This window comes from Lissotriton helveticus, chromosome 2_2 (assembly GCF_964261635.1).
Source record: "Lissotriton helveticus chromosome 2_2, aLisHel1.1, whole genome shotgun sequence".
Classification (NCBI taxonomy): Eukaryota; Metazoa; Chordata; class Amphibia; order Caudata; family Salamandridae; genus Lissotriton; species Lissotriton helveticus.
Window position 1 is genome coordinate 246,398,488 of NC_136060.1, and position 25,255 is coordinate 246,423,742.

The following is a 25,255-nucleotide window of genomic DNA, read 5'->3' on the forward strand; positions in this document are numbered from 1 at the left end:
TAGTGTTTCTTTAGCCTTTACTACTTAATTTTGTATCTCAGGGTGTTCAGGCCTTGCTTGTTCTGCTGATCTTAATCTTTGTTCTGCTCTTTCAACGTCCTGCAACAGGACTTTCCTTACTCCAGCATACTTGCTTATGCATAGCCCTCTTACCACCACTTTAAAGGCGTCCCATTCCACTGCCCTAGGAAAAGCGGTCCCTGCGTTCTCATTAAAGTAGTGCATTATCCCCTCTCCCACCTCCCTTTGGAACACTGGGTCGTCCAACGTCTCAGGGCGCAATCTCCATGTAGGGATTTCAGCCTTTTCCCTCGTCCAATGTATGGTAACCAACACCGAGTTGTGGTCGGACAGAGTCCTAGCGAGGTACTCAGAGTGGGTTATGGAAGGCACCACCAAATTGGAGCATAGTATTGATCCAGCCGAACATGGAGCTCGTGCAGTGCTGAGAAATAGGAATAATCCCGGTCATGCAGGTGATGTGTCCTCCACACATACGCCAAATTCCATCTGGTTTGCCAATCAAGTCTTTATTTGGATACTTTGCGAACTGGGGAATCTGGCAAGGGGGGGTGTGACCTGTCCATGGACGTATCTGTTATCGAATTAAAATCTCCTCCCAATATTATCGGGCCTGCCAAGTAATGTGCTAAAGTGCCACACATCCGGTCCAGGAATCTTGCCTGATCCACATTTGGGGCATAGATACTAAATAATGTTACCTCCCTGCCATATAACCGCCCTTCAACCGCAACAAATCTGCCCTCAGAGTCTATTGATTGTTGAGTTACCTGAAAGGGGACCCCTGCCCTGGCCCAAATCAATGCCCCCCTTGCAAATGCCAAATAAGAGGTACTAAAAACCTGTCCCCTCCATCTACGCTGCAGTGCTAGTCCCTCCGATTTAGTGAGATGCGTTTCTTGGAGCAGTGCTATATGTACCCCTCTCCTGACCAGATACGCATGAATCTTGTGGCGCCTTGTCATCGTGTGTAGCCACCGTACATTCCAAGTGATACAACGCACATCAGGTACTGCCCCCATCACCATAATTCAACCACTTCTCCCCTCCTTGTACAAAACTGAACACACCGGTGAACCCCATGCCCCAACCATACCCTGAACCCTCCCTCCCCCACCCTACCAAGAACAGGTCCTAAAACAAAACTGTGAGTCCCCATCCAAACCATTCCAACACATACCACACACCTAAGCCCATCTGTAGGCATGCCTTAAGGGCAATTGGGGGGGGGGCTAGCGCCAACGGGTTACCGCCCGCATTCATATAGTAACCCCGTCGCAATCCCTCAAGAAAACACAGCTACCTTCTCCCACCCGTGCACCCTTCTATAGTTCAACAAGTTACTGCGCATTGAGGGACTTTCCCACCCCGGAGCGGCCTCCCAAAATATGCTCACAAGCCACCTCGCGCCAACAGCTCTCAACTACAGTATAGCACATGGTCAGGGTTCGTCTTTCCCACAAGCATTTCAAACACAGTCTTCTGAAGTTCAGCCCATCACTCATCCATGAGTCCATCTGCTGTGGCCGGGTGACCTGCGGCATCCGAACACTCCCTACTTCCGAGGTCTGAGTGTGTTTTGTCCTTCTCTGAGTCCGGGCTCCCCGGCGACTGCAATACCTGGCTACCAGACAACACCGTCACCGCTTCCAACGCTTCCTGTCTTTCCAACTCAGTTTTGACTGCGTGGTTTCCGCATACCTTTCCGCCTGCGCCGAAGGCGCTGTGATTGGCGCCAGGGCAGCTCCCCAGAGGATTCCCAAAAGTGTTCCTCCTTCCGGTCTGTTCCAGCCCTGTAGGTTTCCAACCACGCCCATGCGTCCTCTGGTGTACCATGGAAATGAGTGCCACCATCTAGCATTATTTTCAATTTCGCTGGGAATAACAACGAGTATAGAAGGTCTTCCGATCTCAACTCTCTTTTAACTGCCAGGAACGACGCGCAACGGTGCTGGATCTTCAGTGTGTAATCCGGGAATATAGTCACTTTACCATTGTCGATTTGATACGGCCCATCTGTTCGGGCTTTCTGGAGTAGGAGGTCCCTGTCCCTATAATGTAGGAGCCTGGCTACCACCGGGCGGGGGGGACGTCCCGGCTGCGGCGGCTTAGCAGGCACTCTGTGTGCACGCTCCAATGTGTAGAAGGGTGTTAAAACCTCCGCGGCCACCACCGTCTTCAACCTGTTCTCCAGGTATCGCACCATATCTGACCCCACCACTTTTTCAGCTAGGCCCACCACGCGAATGTTATTTCGCCTATTCCGGCTTTCCGCATCCTCCGCACGCTTCTCCAACGCTTGTATGAGGTCCAACACATCTATAATTTTGTTCTCTAATACAGTTTGGGCCGGCGTCACTTCCTGCAGTGTTACTTCCACATGTTTCACTCTATCCACCAGCTTAGAGTGGTCTGCCCGCAGTAGTCCCAGCCCCGTCGCCACTTGTGCAATGTCTTGTTGCAGGGCTGTGCGTGAGTCAGCAATCGCCGCCAGTATGCAATCAAACAGTTTTTGCAACTGAGGGTCTTGGGCCTCGTCCTCTCTATCTATTGCATTTCACTGTCCGGTGGCTGGGACATTCCCCCCTGCTTCCCTCACGGTTTCCCCATGGTCTGGGCCTCCTGAGTCTGGTCAGGTGTGAATTGGCTCGCCGCAGTGCCCCGGACTCCCAGAGTGTCACCAGTGTCCAATTCTTCCCCACAGGAGTTCAGGTGTCCTGCTCGTCAGGGAGGGCTTCTTTTAGTAGCACCGGTGCCCCAGTGTGCAGTTCATCAGCCCCCTTCTGCAGCCCAAAGGCAGGTGTTTCCGACTATAGCCATGCTTCTCCAGTTCCCAATCTACAGTAGTTTGCCCTCGCACCTGTTAGTCGCAGCGTCGGTAGAGGAGCCACGACCCGGATGAATGAATGAATGAATGGGTGTCTTATAATGCGCATAACTTAACCCCAAGGGGCATCAAGGCGCAAAAACAAACAGATAGGAACAGCAACGCAGGAGGGGGATATAGTAATAATTAATAAGCCAGGGATAAGAGCCATGTCTTCAAAAGTTTACGAAAAATAACCAGTGAGGGTTGGCTGGAAAGTTCAGGATGGAGCGTGTTCCACAGTTTGGGCACCAGAAAGGAAAACGATCTTCCTCCCCACTTCACCTTATTGAATCTAGGGACGGTGAACAGGTTTTTGGTGGATGAGCGAAGGGATCTGGATCTGCTGGGAATGTAGAGGCTGACTAAAGCTTTAATCCCTTCGGAACCTGGTCCAAATACAGCCCTGTGGGCCAGACAGAGGAGCTTAAAAGAAATTCTGGCCTGAATTGGCAGCCAGTGGAGGTCTTTTCTCGCCTTGGTGGCCGATGAGCGCCTGGGCAGATTGAGAACCAGCCTAGCTGCAGCGTTTTGAACCACCTGAAGTCGCTGACTCACTTTGTTGTTAATACCACCATATAGCGCGTTACAATAGTCGAGCCTGGAAGATACCAGGGCAACCGTTGACTGTTTACGTGCCTCCGGGGACAGATAGGGGGCGATCTTTTTCAATGTCCGAATAATAGTAGAGCATGTGGCCACTGTTTTATTGACCTGACGGTCGAAGGAGAGGGCCGGGTCAATTATGACACCTAAGTTCCTGGCTGCTTGTACCGGTTGGGGACAGTCCCCTAGTGAGACGGGCCACCAGTCATCATTCCACAATTCATGGCTCCCACCAAAGACCAAGACCTCAGTCTTTTCTCCGTTTAGCTTAAGATGGTTACGTATCATCCATACAGATACCTCTTCCATGCACGCTCGAAATTTAGGGGCAGAGTCTTGTGTCGGTCGGGAAGTAGAGACAATGATCTGAGTATCATCGGCATAGGAGAGTACCTGATACCCAAAAGATCTTATAATTTTAGCAAGGGGGGTCAGATATATGTTAAATAATACAGGGCTCAGAGCTGAGCCCTGTGGGACCCCACATTGCACCGCCTGACAGGGAGACAGAAATTTGCCCAATTTAACTCTCTGCTGTCTCTGATGCAGAAAAGAGGAAAGGAGATTCAAAGCATTGTCCTCGACTCCTATCGCCCTCAGCCTGTCTACCAGGATTGCAGGGGACAGGGTGTCGAAAGCTGCTGTTAGGTCCAACAACACCAGTAGAGCTGTTTGACCCTTGTGAACTTCTGATCTGATGTTGTTGCCTACCACCGTGAGGGCCGTTTCTGTAGTATGGGCCGCACGGAACCCATGCTGGGAAACATCCAACAGATTCTCCTTCTCCAGATATGAGGACAGGTGCCGATTGAGATGGGCTTCGAGTATTTTAGCCGGGGCCGGAAGTAAAGAAATGGGCCGAAAATTGTTTAGGACTTCGGGATTCAAGGAGGCCTTTTTTAGCAGGGGTTTAACAACCACAGTCTTCCAGGCTACCGGAAAAATCCCTTCGGTGATGGCCATATTCATAATCTCCAGTAGGGAGGGAAGAACAGCCTCTCTGCAAGCCTTGGGAGTTTTTAAAGGGCAGGGGTCTAAGGGGGAACAAGACTTAGTAGCGTCTAGGAGATTATTTAGCTCTACCAGTGACATCAAAGGAAAGTATGTCAAACGGGAGCAAGGACTTGCTTCCGAGACCACAGGCCTGACCAGGAAATGAGGTAAAGATGAGGTGGATGCTGGCCGAGTGTTCAACTCCAAATTTAGAGTTTCAAGGGCAGTATGTATGTCTGCTATTTTAGTGTGGAAAAAGTTAGCAATACTATCACATAGCGCCTGTGTCTCAACCACTGAATTAGGGGTTTTTGGTGAGGATAAGGAGTCGATGATTTTGAAGAGCTCTCTTGAAGATTTCAATGCGGCAGTGGTGTTATTGAAGTAGCTCTTTTTCTCCTCTATTATCGCCCTTTTGTGTTCTTTTAGGGCCTGTTTATGCTGGCTCTTCTCGGGGGAGTTAGGTTGGGCGAGCCAGGCTCTTTCTATATGTCGGCATTTCTGCCGAAGCAGTCTCAATCGTTCAGAGTACCAGGGGACAGAGGGGCTCTTCCTAGCAGAATAGTGTATTTTAGGAGGTGCTAGAATGTCCATAGCCGTGCTTAGTGCACTGGACAGGCTGGACAGGATCTCCTTGGAAGGCCAATGTGTCGCCGCCTCATCGCCCGTAGTGCCACTCAGTTCATGCCCCTCCTACAGTACTAGGCCAAGCTCAGTCCTCTAAGTCCTGTGTACCGTTATGTGGTAATTGCTGGCAGCGTGGTTCTCTCATCCCTGGTAGCGCTGGAACATGCACGGCCTCATTCGCTCCCCGCTCCGCTGTTCCTCAGGCTCGAGCACTCGCCACCAGCTCCCTGTATTTTGCTGCACACCCCTGCCTGTCGCTTCCCAGCTCGCAGGGCTGTCTCTCCCGGGTGCTTGCCTCATGAAAGTGGTAGCGCCCCACTCGCCGATCAGCAGACGGACCCACAGCAGTCCCCTGCACACAGGCCTCAGCTCTCTGGACGCGCCCACCTCCGCCCCCGCCGTGGCTCGCAGCCGCGCCCCGGGCCCGCGACCGCCTCCGCAGCCAAGGGCCACAGGTCCGCACCCCAGTCACCCAGGCAGGTTGGAAGGCATCGGCGCTCCACCACTTGTCGCTCTGCGGTTCCTCCCTGCCATACCACCTCATATCCACGGGGCCCTGTATCAGGGGACCTGGACCGCAGGGTGCGTATACGTCGGGTCGGCATTTTCGCTGTCTGCAGGCCGCCCCCTCGCAGAGTGTCCGCAGCGTAGGGCACCACAGCTCACATCCCACTCGGGACAGCCACACTCCGTTATTCGGCAGGCCCCTCGGTGCGGCACCACTCCAGCCCCGGCTGTTTCCTGCACTCCCAGCGGACAACTTCGTGCCGCTTCAGTCATAGGCCCGGTCACTCTGCGCCAGCACCGCCGCCATTTTGTGGTTCGCCACCGCCATCAGTCCCGGGCCAGTAAAATTGCCCAAAACACTCGTACCACGCCTTATTTTCATTGGGCAGGCACCAGGGCAGGTCCGCTCCCCTCTTAATGTGCTCGGTGCCACCGGGTGGTCAGAAGGGCCGCGCTAATTCAGGATTTTGCGGGGATCACTTCGGAGCTCGGCGCTCACGCAGCCAGCTCCATCGGCCTCCAAGCCACGCCCCTCATAACGTATTACATTTAATAAGTGATAACTTTCAATTGGGAGAAGGTGGGAATGTTGAGTTTGATCTCTAAAGAATTGTAGTTTAAAGCTCACTTTAATGGTAAAGTTGAATTTTAAGTCACAATTCTGTTTTAGCAAGTTGACATTTTCTTATGCCTGCATCCTGGGTCACTTGACTAGGTGTAGCTTTCAGCTGATCTTTGTGTATTGCTATGATAATCCGTGCACTCCTCGTTTCTCTTGGTAATGCTTCTTTGAAATACGTTCTTTGTGTGCTAGTAGGGTGTCACCTTCTGATCATTGGTGCTACTTCATGAAGTTGTTTGCATTGCTTGTTCAGACCTTGGCTATACATTTGTATTATTCCTTGGAAATTCGTTCCTACACCTTAGGAGGGAAGTAGAATTCTCACAAGAAGTACAACAAAACCCTGATGAAGGACCTAGGTGGGTCTGCAATGTGTTAGGGACCTGTCGAATGTGTCAGGAGATGAGCATGTCAAAGATTAATTCCTGACAAATAAAGATACGCATGAAAATCTGCAAGAGTTTGAAGTACTCATTTCCAAGGAATGATACAAATTGATAACCAAGGTTTGAACAAACAATAAGTAGGAAAAACAAGTTGGAACCCATTAGGGTCAACAAGCAGTGCTGGAGGGAGATACTATCTGGAGAGCGGCATAGTACAAACAGACTTTGTGTATTGCTCCCAAACAGTGAGACAAAGAGGGAATAGGTGTTGGCACGATGGGTCAGCTCCGACTTGTTGAGGGGGAGGAGCTGTCACCTACCACACTTGAACATCACAGTGGCTCTGCCCAGCACACTTACAAAGGATTCTGACACTAGTCTTTTCTGTCCCCAGACAAGCTGGGGCCTGGGCAGGGAAGCAAGATATTCCAAACACCTCTAGGGGTGGAAAGCTCCTTAAAGCTAGCACTAGGTATAAATAGTGGACTCTCAGGCCAGCACTTCATTACACCTCTGGACCCATGGAAGACCCAGAATGACTGCTGTGCTGCTCTGAAAGAAGGACTGCTACCCTGCTTCCTGAGAGAGAGGGACTGGACTTGAATCTTGAACTCAGGACTACCAGAGTCACTCCAAGAGCCTCAGAGACAGCAAAGGCTCCAACCACCTTGAATACAGCATCTGGACTCTGTCTGCTGTGAGTCCTACCCGCCAACTGGTGCCACTAGAGTCCTGGACCCCTGGAAGTGGGCCTGAAGGTGCTCTGCCAGCCCAGCTGGTGGGCAGAACTGATGCAGTATGACACATCTCCAAATCAGAACTGTCGCAGCGTGACACATCCCCAATGCCAGACCTTCCGTCGCAGCCCACAGTTTGCTCGGAATTTCTGATGCACGCCACATGCTGGCACAGGTCTTCACTTCGCAAGCCCTTCATCGACTATATCCCTGATGATGATGTAGGACTTCGCATCGCAGCCCCATAGCTTCTTCCAAACTGCTGGTGCATGACACATGCAGGAGTCTGCATCGCATGCCCCTCGTCTACGGCATCTTCGACGAAGATGCAGGACTCAGCATTGTAGGGTCGCAGCCTCCTTGGAACCACTGATATGTCATGCATCGTCGACAGAGGATCTTGCAACACTCCCCAATCAGGATTTAAGGTACTTTGTTCAGCAGGGCTAACTTGGTCTCTGAATGCTGCCGACAGTCCATCGCAGTCGGCCTGAACTTGTTTTTGTCACAGTCAGGAGTGACCAGATAGCCACAGTTGGTGCTTTGTGCTTCTTGGCACTATTTTTACTTAAATATTGAAATAGCATATCTTCAATGCTAAGGATAGGATTTTTGCTGTTTTGGTCTCAAATAATGAAATACATGTTATTGTATTTTTCTAAACTGATGTGGGATTTTTCTTGTGTTTGTTTTGAGTTTATTACTGTTCGAAGTGCTGCAAAAATACCTTACATATTGCCCCGAAGTTAAGCCTAACTGCATTTGTATGAAGCTACCAGAGGGTTAAACACAGGTTAGTTTGGTGTTTGCTTGTGACTTCACCCTGGCAAAAAAATGTGGCTGCTGCTTAAGTACGGTTTTGCCCACCTCAAAAAGTAACTCAATTTCCTACAATCACAAAAAATAACTGCTTCATTGGAGCATGTACAGCCATAAATACCCAGGATATAATGGGAAATGGTGTTATTTCCTAGCTAGCTGCTGTGGATGGATTGATGTTATAGCTGTTATAACAGCATTCAACTACATACTTGGCATTGCTGTAATAATTGAATAAGCCTTAATTATGCCAACTGATGCACAGTTTGCCTGCAGACCTTAGCTGCCATCGGGCCCATCAGTTAGAATTCAGCCCATCAGCTTCTCCCCGCAGGAACCGGTCCATGGGTCTCACCCCACCACTCCACTAGTACTTTAAACCTTTATCACGCAGGGTGTCTTCGAGAGTGAGGAGGGGGTCACTTGGGTTCAGTTCCTGTTTTGCTGCAAAAGTATGCAAACAGTGCCCATTTGCAGAAGCATACAGAAGCTATAGAAGCAAATGTACTTCTCTCTTCTAAAATGGACCTCGACAAGGTCACCTCATTTGCAGCTGTTTTCCTTCTATGTCTTGTTCGTATGAACGGTGTCAAACACATGCAGTTCTAAAGCAGAAAATATGGTGATCAAACACACATTGTTAGCATCAGCCTTCAAGCACCTGATCTTCTTTTCTAAGCCCTATCCTTCTTACACTCATACCTTGGTGTTAAATGCAGTCAGGTTTAAATGCAATTAAGCCTGTTTTGTATCTACTGTATTATTATCACACAGACGCCTTGCCACTCACAATATCAATATCACCATTGTTGGCATTGCAGGAATCCAACCCTTGACAGGTGGTGGGTTGCAACTGGAACAGAGACAAAGATGTTTGTGGCACAACCTTATGCATGGTGGATGTCAGCAGATCAGCTGCGGCCCCTGCAGGTAAGAGTGGTGGGGCCGCGTGGGGGGGTTCGGCAGACGACTGCGAGGGGAAATTAAATAAATCATTAATTTTTCCTCGTCATCGTCTGTCGAAATCCAAACCCCCCTCACCTGGCCCCACCGCCCTAACCTGCACGGGCCGCGGTTGCAAGCAGATGTATGGTGTCTGGGGCTCATTCGTCTTTTAAGACTATCTGAATGCCAAACAGCCAGATTTAATGATCAAAACAAAGCAGCTAATTTACTAGATTCCACGAAGTGGTACTATTTGTAACGTAGAAGGCAGGTGCGTAGTTGTTTATATGGGAACAGTTTACATAAACAGAGAATAATTAGTATGCATCATGGCTGAGAGGGCTAGAACTAATGCAAGTTGCATGTTTCAATCATGGTGGGGTCAAGTCATCGTTTCATCCTGCCACAGTCAATAAGATTAATAGCACTATGTTTGCTTATAATAAATATACTTTGGTATTACGTTGCTTAGTAAAGCAGCAGTATTTTGCACAAAGCACTATCAAATAAGACATTTTATTATTCAATATTAGGATGATCTGTAGAAGGTTGTTCTGTGATGAGCTGAATAACAAAACTAATCCTCAGCTGACATTATCATTGTTTATCAATTAGGATTACAATCACAATTAAACAAAAAAAAGTATCCAGCCGCGATATATCATTAATCATATGTTAGAAGCACGCAACAGATGTGTACAGTTAAATCCCATAAAGGGAAACTTTTTAATTGACTCACAGCCCTAATCAGAGTCTGGGGGCAAACTCCCCCGCAATGATTGTCGTATGGTGAAGAAAATTAATTCAGTGATTCTATTGAATATTTAATGGTTTATTCAAAAAGCAGAAGATTGTCAGTTTCTGCCAACCTATGAAGGAGGTCCCTAGAATTTACCTCGAATGTAGGATTTTGGTGGAGATGCACTGTTGTAGGCGAAATGTTCTAATACTGATGTGTCCCGGGAAAAGCAGAGTAACACCTGTGAAAAGAAAGCATTACGTAAAGAAAACACATCACAAACCTACTGTATGAAAATATTCACATTCCTACGTTACAAGACTCACTGAGAGCAACTGTACCTGTAATTTCCACCAGCACAGCTACTCACAAGGAGCTAACCTCTTTGTTCTATTTTTTAATACCATTATAAAAACCCAAATAATGATAAAATGAACCAAGTGTTATGTGGTTTCTCTTTTGAACATATACTATTCATCTGCAATGGTACCAAAGGCCTTGTTACGATGGCCGACAAGCCATCGGTGATAGTTCGTTCCGACAAACAAGCCATCGACCACCGCATTACAATGCAGGCGGTCAGACTACAGAGGTCTGGGGGAAAGACCGCCGCCTCCGTCAGGATCCTCTGAACCTGATGGGGCGGTTGTCAGAATCGTAGTCTCGACAAGAGGCGGTGCCGAGGCAGGCACTGCCGTCTGGTTTACAAAGTCCCTTTCCATTTCATGGCAGTCCCAGCGCCATGAAAAGGCTGTAGGATAGGGACTTTGTGGTCCTCAAAGAGGACCCTGTCCCTCATGGGCCACTGCAAAGTAGCCCAGGGGGCACATGTAGTGCCCTCGCGCACATCCATGCACCGTGTGTCACACACCACATGGAGCATGGCACATAGTGCATGGATGTGCACATTGTGCTCTTTCATACTGCAGCTTTTGCTGCAGCCCTTATCCAGATCCACAGCACAAGCTGGGATAAACAGAATGGAGAGCAAGGGTTTTATTAGGGGCGAGTCCCTACCCCTGAGGTATAATCAAATAAACAACGAGGACTGGCCCACTGTGTTAGAGTGATGGAATCGAGTTAGTGTTCCATGTCACCTGTGAATGTTGCTGTGTCAGCTGGGCATAAGCAGTCTTTGTTTAAAAACCTCTTACACACCAACCTGGTTGGTGTCATGCTTCATCATCGGGGTCCAGCCAGGCAGCCGAGTGCCGCCTGGTTGTGCTTCAACGCCTGACTACAGCGGAGCAGGTGTCGTGCAATAGTGTGAAGTGAATGAAAAGTGAATGTTAAAATGCACCTCTGGGAATCCTTGCCTGGTAATTTATTCGTGGCGGCCCAGGGTGTCAATTAAAAGCTATGTGTTGCAACTAGTAGTAAAATTATGATTACTAAGTTGACTTAGTCACTCGCTAAGGTGTGTGGAAAAAAGGTGGTGGAAGGTGCGGCTGTGGGTTACAGGCACCTTCGGGGAAGCGAAAAAATCATCGCTATTGAGGAAGATCCAGAGAGTCGGGGCACAGTGGGGGAGCCACTCCTGTCACTATTTGTGGATGTAGAGTGCTCCGCGGTAAATCTATTCTTTAGTCCTCCGTGGCCCGATTCTCTGGATCTTCCTCAATAGCAATGATTTTTCACCTTCCACCACCTTTTTTCCACACACCTTAGCGAGTGTGTAGGAGATTTAAACACGTGGCCCTCCTTTTTGCCACTCACTCACCCTGGTCCTGAAGAAAGTCCCGCTCAGACTCCACAGGGACTAAAACATGTAGACCGTGACTAAGTCAACTTAGTAATCATAATTTTTTTACTACTAGTTGCAACACATAGCTTTTAATTGACACCCTGGGCCGCCACGAATAAATTACCAGGCAAGGATTCCCAGAGGTGCATTTTAACATTCACTTTTCATTCACTTCACACTATTGCACGACAGCTGCTCCGCTGTAGTCAGGCGTTGAAGCACAACCAGGCGGCACTCGGCTGCCTGGCTGGACCCTGATGATGAAGCATGACACCAACCAGGTTGGTGTGTGAGGGGTTTTTAAACAAAGACTGCTTGTGCCCAGCTGACACAGCTACATTCACAGTTGACATGGAACACTAACTAGATTCCATCACTCTAACACAGTGGGCCAGTCCTCAAATGTTTATTTGATTATACCGCAGCACAAGCTGCCATGTTAAAGAGCAATTTTCCAACCGCCAGCCTGGCAGTCCCATCATAATCGGTCGGTCGGACCGCCGCCTGCTTGTCGGTTGGTCTCCTGACTGATGTGATAGCGCGCGGTTGGACTGCCGCCCGCTATCGTAATAAGGCCCACAGTGAGAAGCAGAATTTGATCAAAATAATGATGATGAAAATGTACTTTTCTACAGTGCTTTAAACCACAGTTTTCAGTGTTACAACTAGCCATTGTTAATGATACTTAATTCATCAAGCTCTGAAACATGCCAGGTTGGGTCGGCTTGATCTGGATTCAAGCTTGTGATCTGGAAGCCACTGCAAATTTAGCAAGGATGGTGTAACGCATTGAGCCATTTGTTGGTTTACATGAATGGGGCTTCATTATCTCATCATAATGTATTGAATGTTTCCAAACAGGAGATTTTCATTAGGGTCACCCTGATATTGATACAATGATACTGTTTACTGATGAAGAACTGTCCATGAATCAATATATCTGAATTAACATTGTAATTCAATCTTTTCGTTAGACCTGCAAACTGCTACAGTCCACAAGACCATCCAAACTCCTCACAAAGTTCAGCATTTAGAAATTCAATGCAATCTGAATTAGACACATACATGCATACCACAGTATAGTACTGAATCAAAGAATTTTAGGTTTTGCTATTAATAGAAATGCAGCAATACGTCATATAGTAAGACCCCTGGATGTAAAACCACAAACAACAAAAACTGGAGTAAATATCCCATGATGATATGATCATAAAATTATAGGTGGTAAACAAAATGCCAGTCTTCAATAATATAATTGCAAAGGACTCAAATCACATACAATAATATTCTTATATTGTCACTAAAGACAAGTTACTTACCTTCGGTAATGCCTTATCTGGTAGAGACATAGTCTAGCCACAGATTCCTTAACTTGGAACTTCCAGGCGTCAGGCTGGATCTGGAAAATGTTTCTTATCAGCCCCCCTCCGTGCCAGTAGATGACATCAGTTGACTTTGCATGACGTTGTCATCATCGTGACGTCCGCGTCGTCAACATAACCGCCACTCAGGTGCGCCGACTTCAGTACTTTTTACGACTTTCCACGCTAGAAGAGAGGAGCCATGAAGTGACTGACCATGGTCTGATAAAAAAGACAACTAGGGCCCTGAAGGGCAACATCCCTGACACTAAAAACAATTCTGTAGTGTGGGGAGGTTGGGTGGGTCAGTAAGGAATCTGTGGCTAGACTGCGTCTCTACAAGATAAGGTGTTACCAGAGGTAAGTAACTTGTCCATATGACAGAGACAACTAGCCGCAGATTCCTTACCTTTGGATAGATTCCCAAGCAATACCTTCCCCAGACGTGGGACTGCGTAAAAGCTTTAGACCAGAAAGTCCTGCAAGACAGAGCTCCCAAACAGGCCCTCCCTGTGAACCTGAGAAACCAGACACTCATGCCTGGCGAACGTGTGCAGAGAAGCCCATGTGGCCACTTGGCAGATACCAGCAATTGGAACACCACGCTGGGGGACTGCGGTGGCTACCTTTGCCATGGTGGAATGGGCCCTAAGGCCTTCAGGAGGCTGCTTCTTTGCCAAGGCATAACATATTTTAAAACAGAGGATAACCCAGCGTGAGATGGTTCTCTATTGAATAGCACGTCCGTTCTTTCCTTCCACTTACCCTATAAAGAGTTGGTCATCTACCCGGAACTCTTTAGTGCGATCAAGGTAGAATGATAACGCTCTGTTTGGTTCCAGACCGTGGAGACGTTCCTCTTCTTTAGAAACATGCGGAGGGGCATAGAAAGTGGACAGAGTAATAGATTGTCCCAGATGGAAGGGTGTTACAACCATGGGCAGAAAAGATGCCCTAGTTGGGAGTACCACTTTGTCCGGAAAGACGGTCAGGTAAGGAAGCTGTGATGACAGTGCCTGCAGTTCGCTCACCCTCCTGGCAGAGGTAATTGCCACCAAAAAGGCTGTTTTGATAGTAAGCAACCGTAGAGGGCAGTTAGCCAGCAGCTCAAACGGTGCGCACATCAAGAAAGTAATAACCAAATTTAGGTCCCACTGTGGCATATTGAAAGGAGAAGTGGGAAACAAGTGGATTAACCCCTTCAAACATCTCTGCACCAGAGAGGATTTAAAAAGTGATGGCTGATCTGGCAGCCAAAGAAAAGCTGAGAGGGCCAAAAGGAAGCCCTTAAGAGTAGCAAGTGCAGAGCCCTGCAGGGCCAAGGAAAGAATGTACAGGAGAACATCTGACAGAGAGGCAGATAAGGGGTCAATAGACCTTATTGTACAATATTTACAATATTTGTTTCATCTGCAGGCATTTACCAATTTCGTGGAGGGACACTTAGCTGCCAGAATAACTTTGAAAACTTCGGGAGGAAGGTCAAAAGCTGTCAGCTGTCGCCGCTCAATCTCCAGGCAAGGAGGCTGAGGGTGGACAGGTTCAGGTCGGGGACCATTCACTGCTGCTGTGACAGAAGATCCTCCCGAAAAGGGCAGCCCGATAGGAGGATCAATGCTCATTGCCAGATACTTGGCATACCAGATTCTCCATGCCCAGTCCGGAGCCACAAGAACGACTTGTGTCTGGTTGCTCCTGATCTTCTTGACACTTTGGGCAGGAGTGGTATGGGCGGGAAGGTGTACAGGAGGCCTGAGCTCTACTCGCGACGAAAAGCGTAGTCGAGCAAGAGCCACCTTGGAAACTCCAACGCGCAAAACTGCTGACATTGCACGTTCTCTTCGGAGGCAAACAGATCTATCCAAGGCTCTCCCCACGACACCACACCGCCATGTTTGTTGCAGTACCACCAAGCGGTAGTGCTGTCCATGAACACCTGAACCAGCCTTCCCTTGCTGAAAGGTAAAAAGGCTTTCACTGCAAATCGGATGGCCCAATCCTCCAATAGGTTGATATGGAGCCAGGCTTCGGCGGTAGAACAGGGTCCTCTGATTTCCACCTCCCCAGATAGCCACACCATCCCAGAAGAGATGCATCCATCACCACTGTGAGATTTGGGTGGGGAATATAGAGGGGTCTGCTTCTGACCGAATCACGGTTCGTCAGCCACCACTGCAGGTCTTTTGCAGTGCCCTCCAATATCTGAACCAGGTTGAGAGATTTCCCTGATGCTGTGCCCAATGGAACATTAGGTCCCAATGGAGAGCCTGCATGTGCCATCTGGCACGGTTCACTAGCAGGATGCAGGAGGGCATGAGGTCCAGGATGCAGAAGGCCATGAGGTCCAACTGCCTCAGAGTCATTCTCACCAAAATCCAGGCTAGAGGCTGAAAGATTGGGATCATAGCCTGAATATCCTGAACTCACCATTCGTGAGGATAAGGCCGAAACTGTACTGTGGCCAGAACCGCTGCTATGAAAGGGAGCGTTTGGGAGGGAACAGGTGTGACTTCGGTACGTTGATATTGAACTCCAGTGAATGCAGAAGGATTGCCATAGTCTGGAGGTGGGAGAAGATTGCTTGGGACAAGCCCACCTTCAACAACCAGTCGTCGAGATAGGGGAAGACTGGAACCCTTAATCTTTGCAGATGGGCTGTGGCCACAGCCATCACCATGGTGAACACCCCAGGGGCACTGGTGAGGCCGAAGGGGAGCACTGCAAACTGAGAGTGCTCGTGGCCCACCATAAACCGCAGATAGCGACGGCGGGCAGGCAGGACGGGGCTCTGAGAATAAGCGTCCTACAAGTCCAGCGCTACCATCCAGTCTCCTGGGTCCAGGGCAGACAGGACCTAAGCAAGGGTGAGCATCTCAAACTTCTCCTTTTTTGAGTAATTGAGGGTTCTGAGGTCGAGGATAGGACGAAGGCCTCTGTCTTTCTTTGCAACCAACAAATAGCGAGAATAACAACCATAGCCTATTTCTGGACGGGAACCCTCTCTAAAGCCCCCTTGGCCAAGAGAGTTTTGACTTCCTTGGGAGCAGGGCAAGGTAATCCTTCGCCAGCCGATCGTAAACTGGAGGCATGGATGGAGGGGTAGTCTTAAAGGGGAGGGAAGCACGCTTCGACTTCTTGTGCTTCTTGTGGTGCCTCTTCCCTGACCGTGATGACTTGGAAGAAGAGGACTTCGATCCTCTGAGCAGTGCTCCGACCTTCCTCTCGACCGAGACCGGGATTGAGAGCAACGGGGCGACCTCCGAGGCGTCAGGCTATGAGTAGCTTTAGGGACAGCTTCCTCAAAGCTTTTGGCGCCATGAACTGGCAATCGGAGTACGACTTTGTGTCGTGGTGATGCTCCAGGCACCAGAGACATACTAAGTGGGAGTCCGTGACCGTCATAGCGCGGTGACAGGTGCCACAGGGCTTGAACCCCGAGGTCTTCGTACTAAATGTCCCTAGCACACCAAAACGAATCGAAAAAAAGTCTGTACAAAAATGACAGGAGGTAAGCTCTCTTTAACGGATCTGCGCTGGCTGGCCTGGAAAGAAAAGAACTGACTTCAGCACACCGGTGTGGCGGTTATATTAACGACAGGGATGTCATGACGCCAGGGAACGCGATGCCGACGGTGTCACACAGAGTTGACCAATGCCATCCACCGGCGCGCAGGGGTACTGCTACAAAAAATCTGGGTCCAGTCTGATGTCTGGAAGTTCAAAGTTAAGGAATCTGCAGCTAGATGTCTCTATCAGCTACAGCATGATTATGTTACTGTAGGCAACGCTTATGATGGTAAAATACTCTACCAGTAATCAGAATTGCAGGTTACCATTCTAACAAGAAGCCACATTCACGTAAATCCCAGAACTGTGCCATTATTAACATGGTTATTTATGTAGGCTTTTAGTAGAGAGTACAATTGCCCACATAGGCATTCAGGGGCTAATAACATGAGCATCCAACAATCAATTTTCATAAACATTGGAGTTATTGAATAAAGTATGATGGTAGACTACGATAAGAGCATTAAAAAACCAAGACAGGCTTCAACCACAATTTCAATGATGGAATAGTGTGCTATTTGGGGATAAAAGGAACAACTGTCTTCTGTACCTTTAGATGTTGAACACATTAAGGTGACACTTTATCAGTTTGAGGAAGAAAAGTGTTTCTTCAAACAAACTATAGATTTCTCAAAGCCTGCATTGGGTTGGGGCACTGCCCAAGGACTTCTGACCACCAGTCCGGAGTCCAAATACTCCGTAAACTTCCCAGTGCCAACACCTGAGTTTTGTCTTTATTTAACTTTAAACTGTCAGTAGCAAGGGAGTATCTAGAAAATTTAAACACTCCCCAACTTTTGAACCAAACCTCTTATGCCCCCTCGCCGCCCCACTCCCGCCTCCCAGCTGCTCCTCCCTCCCTCCCCGACTTATATAGGTGGTCGCTGCTCGCAGGCAGGAGTGACCTCTGACCCTGCTTGCAGGCCAGGTCACCCCCCTGCTGCCGAACAGCTCCACCAGCTGATTGCCTGCTCTAGTTCTTGTGTGCAAGTTCGCGCCTGCTGCCTGCCACAGATCACTACCGTGACCTGAGCCAGTCCTGTATTTTTTGGGTATCGTGTCTCCTGTACTGTTGTGTGATCTATCTGTGTCTTTTTTTTAGCCTTCGCTCTACTCATATCCCCTCCCGCCATGCCCCCACCGCCGCCTCGCTCCTGCCTCCCCCGGTCTTAAATGGCAGCCGCTGCCCGGATGTGCAGCGGACGCACGCAGGGGGTGCGCCGATTGCGCGCCAGAGGCAAGCCCGTCTGCGCCCATCCGTGCCTGGACTGCACCCAGCTCCAGAACCCCTGGACACCGCACACGCCACGACGCAAGACTCCGATACGACGCCGACACTCTCCTCGCACTCATCACCGCCCGAGACCACCGCTACTTCCAGGCCACCCCTAAACGCACCCACGGACCTTTCTCCTGCCACACCTGCAACTTCACATGCGATAGAACCACCAAGCCTCCACGGACCGGACCCAACCACCTCCGCTGCATACTCCTCAACACCCGCTCCGCACGCAAACACGCCGTCGAACTCTGGGACCTACTCGACACCGCCGCTCCAGACATTGCCTTACTGACCGAGACCTGGTGGAACGACTCCTCGGCACCTGACATCGCCACAGCCATCCCGGACGGCTACAAGATCTCCCGCAGAGACCGCATCAATGGAATGGGAGGAAGAATAGCCATTGTCCACAAGTCCACCCTCCAGGTCCACACCCTCGCAGACGACTCCCTCAACCCAGCCGAACACCCCCACTTCCGGATCCACACCGATCCCAACACCACCCTCAGAGGAACACTCATCTACAGACCCCCTGGACCACCCAGGACCCTCTTCAGCGACTCCATCGCCGACCTCGCCAGCACCCACGCACTCACCTCCATGGACTACATCCTCCTCGGGGACCTGAACTTCCACCTCGAGAACAACAATAATGCCAACTCCGCCACCTTGATCGCCAACCTTGCCAACCTCGGCCTCCGACAACTCGTCACCGAACCAACCCATGCCGCCAGCCACACGCTCGACCACACCACCAAACTCCACTAGACCGACCACCGATGCATCCACTACACCTTCAAGAAACCAACTACGCATCATCGCATCCAACAGCTGCCTCGCCGCTACTGGAGCAAAGTCACTGAAGACCAGCTGACCCCCACCCTCGCCCAGAACCAACCCACCGACCCCACAGACGCCGCCGCCCGAAACTTCAAACAGTGGATCGACAATTGCACCAACACCCTCGCCCCGATCAAGAAACCCACCATCAGCCACCCCAGCAAGAAAGCCGCCTGGTTCACCGAAGAACTCCAGACCTCCAAACGTCCATACCGGAAGCTGGAGAAGAAATGGCTCCACGATCACACACCAGACAGCCACGCAGCCTACAAGGATGCCACTCGCAGACATCACCACCTCATTAGAACAACTAAGAAATCGTCCTTCAAAACCAGACTGGAAAACAACGCACACAACAGCAAAGAACTTTTCAACATAGTGAAGGAACTCTCCAACCCCAGCGCCAACACCAGCGACATCCCGCCCTCGCAAGATCTGTGCGACTCACTGGCCACCTTCTTCCATCGCAAGATCGCCGACATCCACGACAGCTTCAACTCCTCATCCGCCCGACCGCAACAGACCCCACATTGAACGCCACCTGCACCAACCAGATGACCTTGTGGTCCCACATCAACGACAAAGAGACACGTAAGGTCATGAACTACATCAACTCTGGATCTCCGTCAGACCCTTGCCCACACCACGTTTTCAACAAAGCTGACGCAACCATTGCACCCCAACTACGGAAGGTCATCAACATCTCCTTCGACACAGCGACATTCCCGGAAAACTGGAAGCACGCCGAAATCAACGCCCTCCTCAAGAAGCCCGAGGTGGACCCCAAAGACCTCAAGAACTTCCGGCCAATCTCCGTACTCCCCTTTCCGGCGAAGGTCATCGAGAAAATCGCCAACATGCAGCTGACCCACCACCTAGAGGACAACATCCTAGACCCATCCCAGTCCGGATTCAGACGCAAACACAGCACAGACACCGCCCTCATCGCCGCCACAGACGATATCAGGCGCCAGCTAGACAACGGCAAAACTTCAGCCCTCATCCTCCTGGATCTGTCTGCGCCTTCGACACTGTCTGCCACCGCACACTAAGAACACGCCTCTCAAAAGCCGGAATCCAGAAGAAGTCCCTAGAATTGACCACGTCCTTCCTCTCCGGCAGAACCCAGAGAGTCCGCCTCCCGCCCTTCCGATCCGAAGCCACCGACATCATCTGCGGCGTAACCCAGGGCTCATCCCTCAGCCCGACCCTGTTCAACATCTACATGGCCCCCCTCGCACCAGTGGCCCGCCAGCACGACCTGAACATCATCCCCTATGCCGACGACACCCAACTCATCCTCTCCCTCACCAAGGACCCGCACACCGCCAAAACCAAGCTCCACGAGGGAATGAAGGCCGTCGCCGAGTGGATGAGGAGCAGCCATCTGAAACTGAACTCGGAGAAGACAGAGGTCCTCATCCTAGGCCCCACCCCCTCTGCATGGAACGACTCCTTGTGGCGACTACACTGGGAACAGCTCCAACAACCACGGACCACGCACGCAACATAGGATTCATCCTCGACTCCGCCCTCTACATGTCGAAGCAGGTCAACGCTATCTCATCCTCCTGTTACAACACCCTCCGCATGCTTCGCAGGATCTACAAGTGGATCCCGACCGAAACTAGAAGAACAGTGACCCGAGCCCTCGTCAGCAGCAGGCTGGACTACGGCAACGCACTCTATGCAGGAATCCCGGCCAAACAACTGCAACGACTACAACGCATCCAAAACGCCTCCGCCCGACTGATCCTCAACGTCCCCCGCCGCAGCCACATCACCTCCCACCTAAGAGAGCTGCACTGGCTCCCCATCAACAAGAGGATCACCTTCAAGCTCCTCACCCACGCACACAAAGCACTCCACAACACCAGACCAGCCTACCTGAACAGACTCAACTTTTACACACCCTCCCGCCAGCTCCGCTCCGCCAGCATCGCCCTCGCCACCGTCCCCCGCATCCGACGAACAACCTCCGGCGGCAGATCCTTCTCCTTCCTCGCCGCCAAGACCCGGAACACCCTCCCCACCCATTTGCGACCGACCCAAGACCTGCTCACCTTCAGAAGGCTCCTCAAGAACTGGCTCTTCGAGCAGTAGCATTACCCCCTCCCCCCGCCAACAGCACCTTGAGACCCTCACGGGTAAGTAGCGCGCTTTACAAATGGACTGATTGATTGATTGATTGATTGATATGGCAACAAGCAAGCTAAGTAAGAAATCACATCCCTCCCCTGAAGAGCTCTTGTGTCTCCCATCCAAGCATCTATCCATTCATCACTTCATACTTCCATCCACCCGCTATCTCTCATTCAGTCTTTCACCATTCCATATGTCTGTCTGTCCATCCAAATTCAAACCCATCCATCCATCTCCAAACCTGTCCATCAAACCTTGCCATCCATCTGGCCCTCCATTCATTTATCCGTTCATCCTTTCACTTGTGACTACATCTTTTAAGACATCCATCCATCCTTTTGCTCACCCATCCAGCCACCCTTTCACTCCATCCATCCATCCACCTTTCACTCAGCAACTCATCCTTTCACTCATCCATCCACCATTCCACACATCCACTCTTTCACTTATCCATCCATCCATTCATCCACTCCCTCACCCATCCATCTACCCTTTCACTCATCCGTCCATCTATTCACTAAACCATCATCCACCCTGTAGGAAAGTAGGATCTGCTCTCATGGTTACCCCCACTTTTTGCTGATGTTATTTTGTTTTCTGACTAGTCTAACTAGGATCCTGCAAATCAGGACCCCAGTCACTGTGCTGCTTCCTTAACTTTGACAGTGGTAGGTACATTGGTACCTTCCTAATTGGCTACTGTTGTACCCAGATAAGTCCCTAGTATATGGTACTAAGGTACCCAGGGCATAGGTAGACAAGGGGTCTCCCATCCATAAGCTGCAGCATGTATTATGCCACCCATGAGGAAGCGTTTCGAGACTCGGCAATGACGCTAACCATCCGAGGATTCTGGGCAAATCACTAAATCTCTTAATCTCCTTGTGCCTAACAACAATGAATGTGACTCTGTGTAACGTTACTGGTGCTCATGTAGAACGCTCTGATACCTGATACTTTCGGGTCAAGTTTGCGCTATATAACATTTCGGAAAAAAAAGTAAAATACATATTTGTATTTATTTTACACTATAAATATGAAATAAAACCATAAAAAGTTACAAAAATTCAATAGGAAAAAATATCTTAATGTACACAATAAATAAACTATTAGAAATGTAAAACCACAAACACCACACGTACGTATATAAAATATAAAAAACAAACAATTAATAGTATGAAATCTATTTAACCAATATTATGAAAACTGATTTTAACAAATATTATGAAAACCTTTGGAGTTATGAATAATCAATATACTATTCCCACTCAAGTTTATGCAACAATAGGGAAAGTGTTGAACTTGGGAGGGGTTAGATTAATTATTCCTTCTCAAGTCACAGCAATAGTACGGCAAGTGTTGGACTTTGGAAAGTCAGATTTACTACTCTAGTCAGTGCAACAGTAGAGAAAGAGTTAGACTTCAGAGGGGTTACATTTACTATTCATACTCCAGTCTAAACATCAGTAGGAAATGCACTGGACTTCGGACAGGTTAAATTTACTATTTCCACTCCAAGCAGCACGATAGTAGGGAAAGCATTGGATTTGGAGGGAAAGGGAAAGTGTTGGACTTCGGAAGAGTTACATTTTCTATTCCCACTCCAAACAACATAGCAATAGGGGAAGTGTTGGACTTCGGATGTCAAATTTACAATTACCATTCCAGTCTGTGCAACATTAGGGAAAGTGTTGGACTTCAGATGGGTTAAATTTATAATTTCCATTCTACTCTTCTATTATTCCCAGGCAATGAGTACCACAGAGTCATACTGTAAAGAATGAAAGAACAAGTTGACGCTCAGTTACGAGACCAGCAGCAGGCTTCCGCAAAGATAGATTCTGCAGAGACCAGATTGCAACACCACACATCATCATTGAGAAGTTGATGCAATGGAACTCCCCCCTCTATGTCAACTTCATCTACTATGAGTAGGCATTCAACAGTGTGAACAGAGACAGGCTTTGGAAACTCCTCCGCCACTACGGTGTCCCAGATAAACTAGTACGAATCATCAGGAACTATTACGAGGGAATGACCTGCAAGATAGTCCATGGAAGACTGCTCACAGAAGACTTCCAAGTGAGGACTGAAGTCGCAAGGGTTGTTTGCTCTCGCCTTTTCTCTTCCTGCTGGCCATAGACTGGATCATAAAGACATCCACAGCAAGGAGAAGTAACGGGATCAAATGGACACCTTGGATGCCGCTAAACAAACTGGACTCTTCAAACAACCTGGCCTTACTCTCCCATGAGTAATAAATGAAGTGTTTTCCTGAAAGGCCAAAACGTCCCCACTTGGCACTCCTGTGGTAAAGTTTTATAAATATGACCGTTCATGCATTGTGGTTCTTTTCCAATATGATTTATTCTTTGCAATTTTTCAAAAAGTGTGCAATGTTGAAAGTCACTCTACAGCATAGGTTAATCTTTAGTTATCCATTTAGCAGAGAACCCAATGCATTTCGGGCTGGGCCCTTCAACAGGGGAGGATTCCTGACCAGTAAGATTTCAGATCGTTTCCACAGAGCCCGGTTAGCGCGTGCTGAGTCTACTAAGTTTGGCGTTGTTCCCATACCCATCTGTAGATGCAAGAAGACCCACAATATGGCAGCCATATCAGCACACCTTGGCCTCAACATCCACAGGGGAAAAACCAAGATCCTGAAGGCTAACATGACCAGCACAACTGTAGTCACTCTTGTAGACATTGCACTGGAAGAGGTTGAGGCTTTCACCTGCGTGGGCAGTGTCATAGACAAACAGGGCGGCACAGACGTCGATGTCAAGTTAAGAATCGGCAAAGCAATGGTTGCCTTCTTTCAGTTAAAGAAGATCTGGAGCGCCAAGAACCTAACGCTGCAAACCACGATCAGGCTTTTCAACACCAAAATAAAATTGGCCTATCTGCATGGAAAGGAACCTTGGGAGAACAACGGTGGCCACCACAACAAAGCCCAGACCATCATCAATACCTGTCTGAGGAAAATCATCCAAACCCACTGGCCAAACACCAGCAGCAACAAAGACCTATGGCGGAAGACTTTCAAACTAGCTGCTCTTCAGGAAATCATGAAAAGGCCCGGTCACACCCTCCGTATCAAATACGACAGGCAAGCCATGACATGGAACACTAATTGGATTGGATTGGATTAGGTTTTTGTAAAGCACGATAGCTACCCGCTAGCGCTAAGGATTAACAAGTGTGGGTGAAGGAAGAGACTGTGTTTATCTGTTAAATAGAAGGGTTTTTAGCTTTTTCCGGAAGCGCAAGAGGTTGGGCTCCGAGCGGAGGAAGAGGGGAAGGGAGTTGCAAAGTCTTGCCGAGTTTGAGGAGAAGGTTCGGCCTCCGCACCTCACTCTGAATCCTGGGGTTTCTGACTCGGAAGGCGTGCGCAGACCTAAGCTGCCTACTAGGATGGTATGGGTAGATCAGAGTGTGGTTGAGGGTAGCTCCCTTTCTCCAAAAAGCACGATGGGCGATACACATGCTTTTGAACTCGATTCTTTCCCTAATAGGTAGCCAGTGAAGGTCTCTTAGTTCAGATCTCACGGGGTGGCGGCGAGGGATGCGAAGGAGGGTGCGGGCTGCACAGTTCTGAATTACCTGGAGTTTTTTGAGGGTTGATTGGGGGGCTCCCAGGTAGAGAGCATTCCCGAAGTCCAACCGGGAGAGAATTAAGCCCTGAATCATGATCTGTCTTGCCTTGAAGGGGAGAAGAGGGAGGATCTTACGGATGAGCCTGAGAATACCGAGGCAGGTAGCTGATAGTTTAACTGCCTGGTAGTTGAGTGTAAGTGTCTTATCCATCCAGATTCCCAGGCTCTTGATTGAGTCTTTGGCTTCGGGGGCGGGACCCAGTGAGGTTGGCCATATGGAGTCAATGGTTCTTTGCGGGGAGTTACCTAGCATCATTAACTCCGTCTTGTCTCCATTTAGCTTCAGATATGACTGAGACATCCAGGCTAAGACTGCTTCCATGCAGCCCCTTAAATCACTCGGCTGGGTTAGAGGGTGATTCAGTGTCACCACCAGCTGGGTATCGTCGGCGTATGACACGATTTGCACACCAAAGGGGTGGACGATCTCAGCAAGGGGTCGCATGTATATGTTAAACTGTGTGGGGCTCAGGGAGGAGCCCTGAGGTACCCCACAACTGAGTGGCTTGCTGGGCGACGTGACGTTACCCTCACAGATTCGGAAGGAGCGATCTGACAGAAAGGACTGAAGCCAGGCAATTGCTCTGGTGGTTATTCCTAGATCTGAAATCCTATGTAGGAGGATGTTGTGATTTACGGTATCAAAGGCGGCACTGAGGTCCAGTAAAATAATGGCCGCAGTGCCGCCCTGTTCCGCAATCATCCTAGCTCCCTCTGTCACAGCAAGAAGCGCGGTTTCTGTCCCATGCATGGGGAGAAACCCAGTCTGTGAAACATTCAGTAAGTTATTAG

At 49.3% G+C, this 25,255-nt stretch overlaps 1 protein-coding gene across 2 annotated transcripts in view; it reads right to left on the bottom strand.

The window, feature by feature from the left end:
- Positions 1-25,255, bottom strand: part of TBC1D19 (TBC1 domain family member 19) — a 1,159,927-nt gene that overhangs the window by 282,669 nt on the left and 852,003 nt on the right. For both annotated transcript variants that reach the window (XM_078678973.1, XM_078678974.1), the window contains exon 14: positions 10,025-10,109. In XM_078678973.1, coding sequence (XP_078535099.1) covers positions 10,025-10,109 — 85 coding nt within the window. The remainder of the gene's footprint in view (positions 1-10,024; positions 10,110-25,255) is intronic.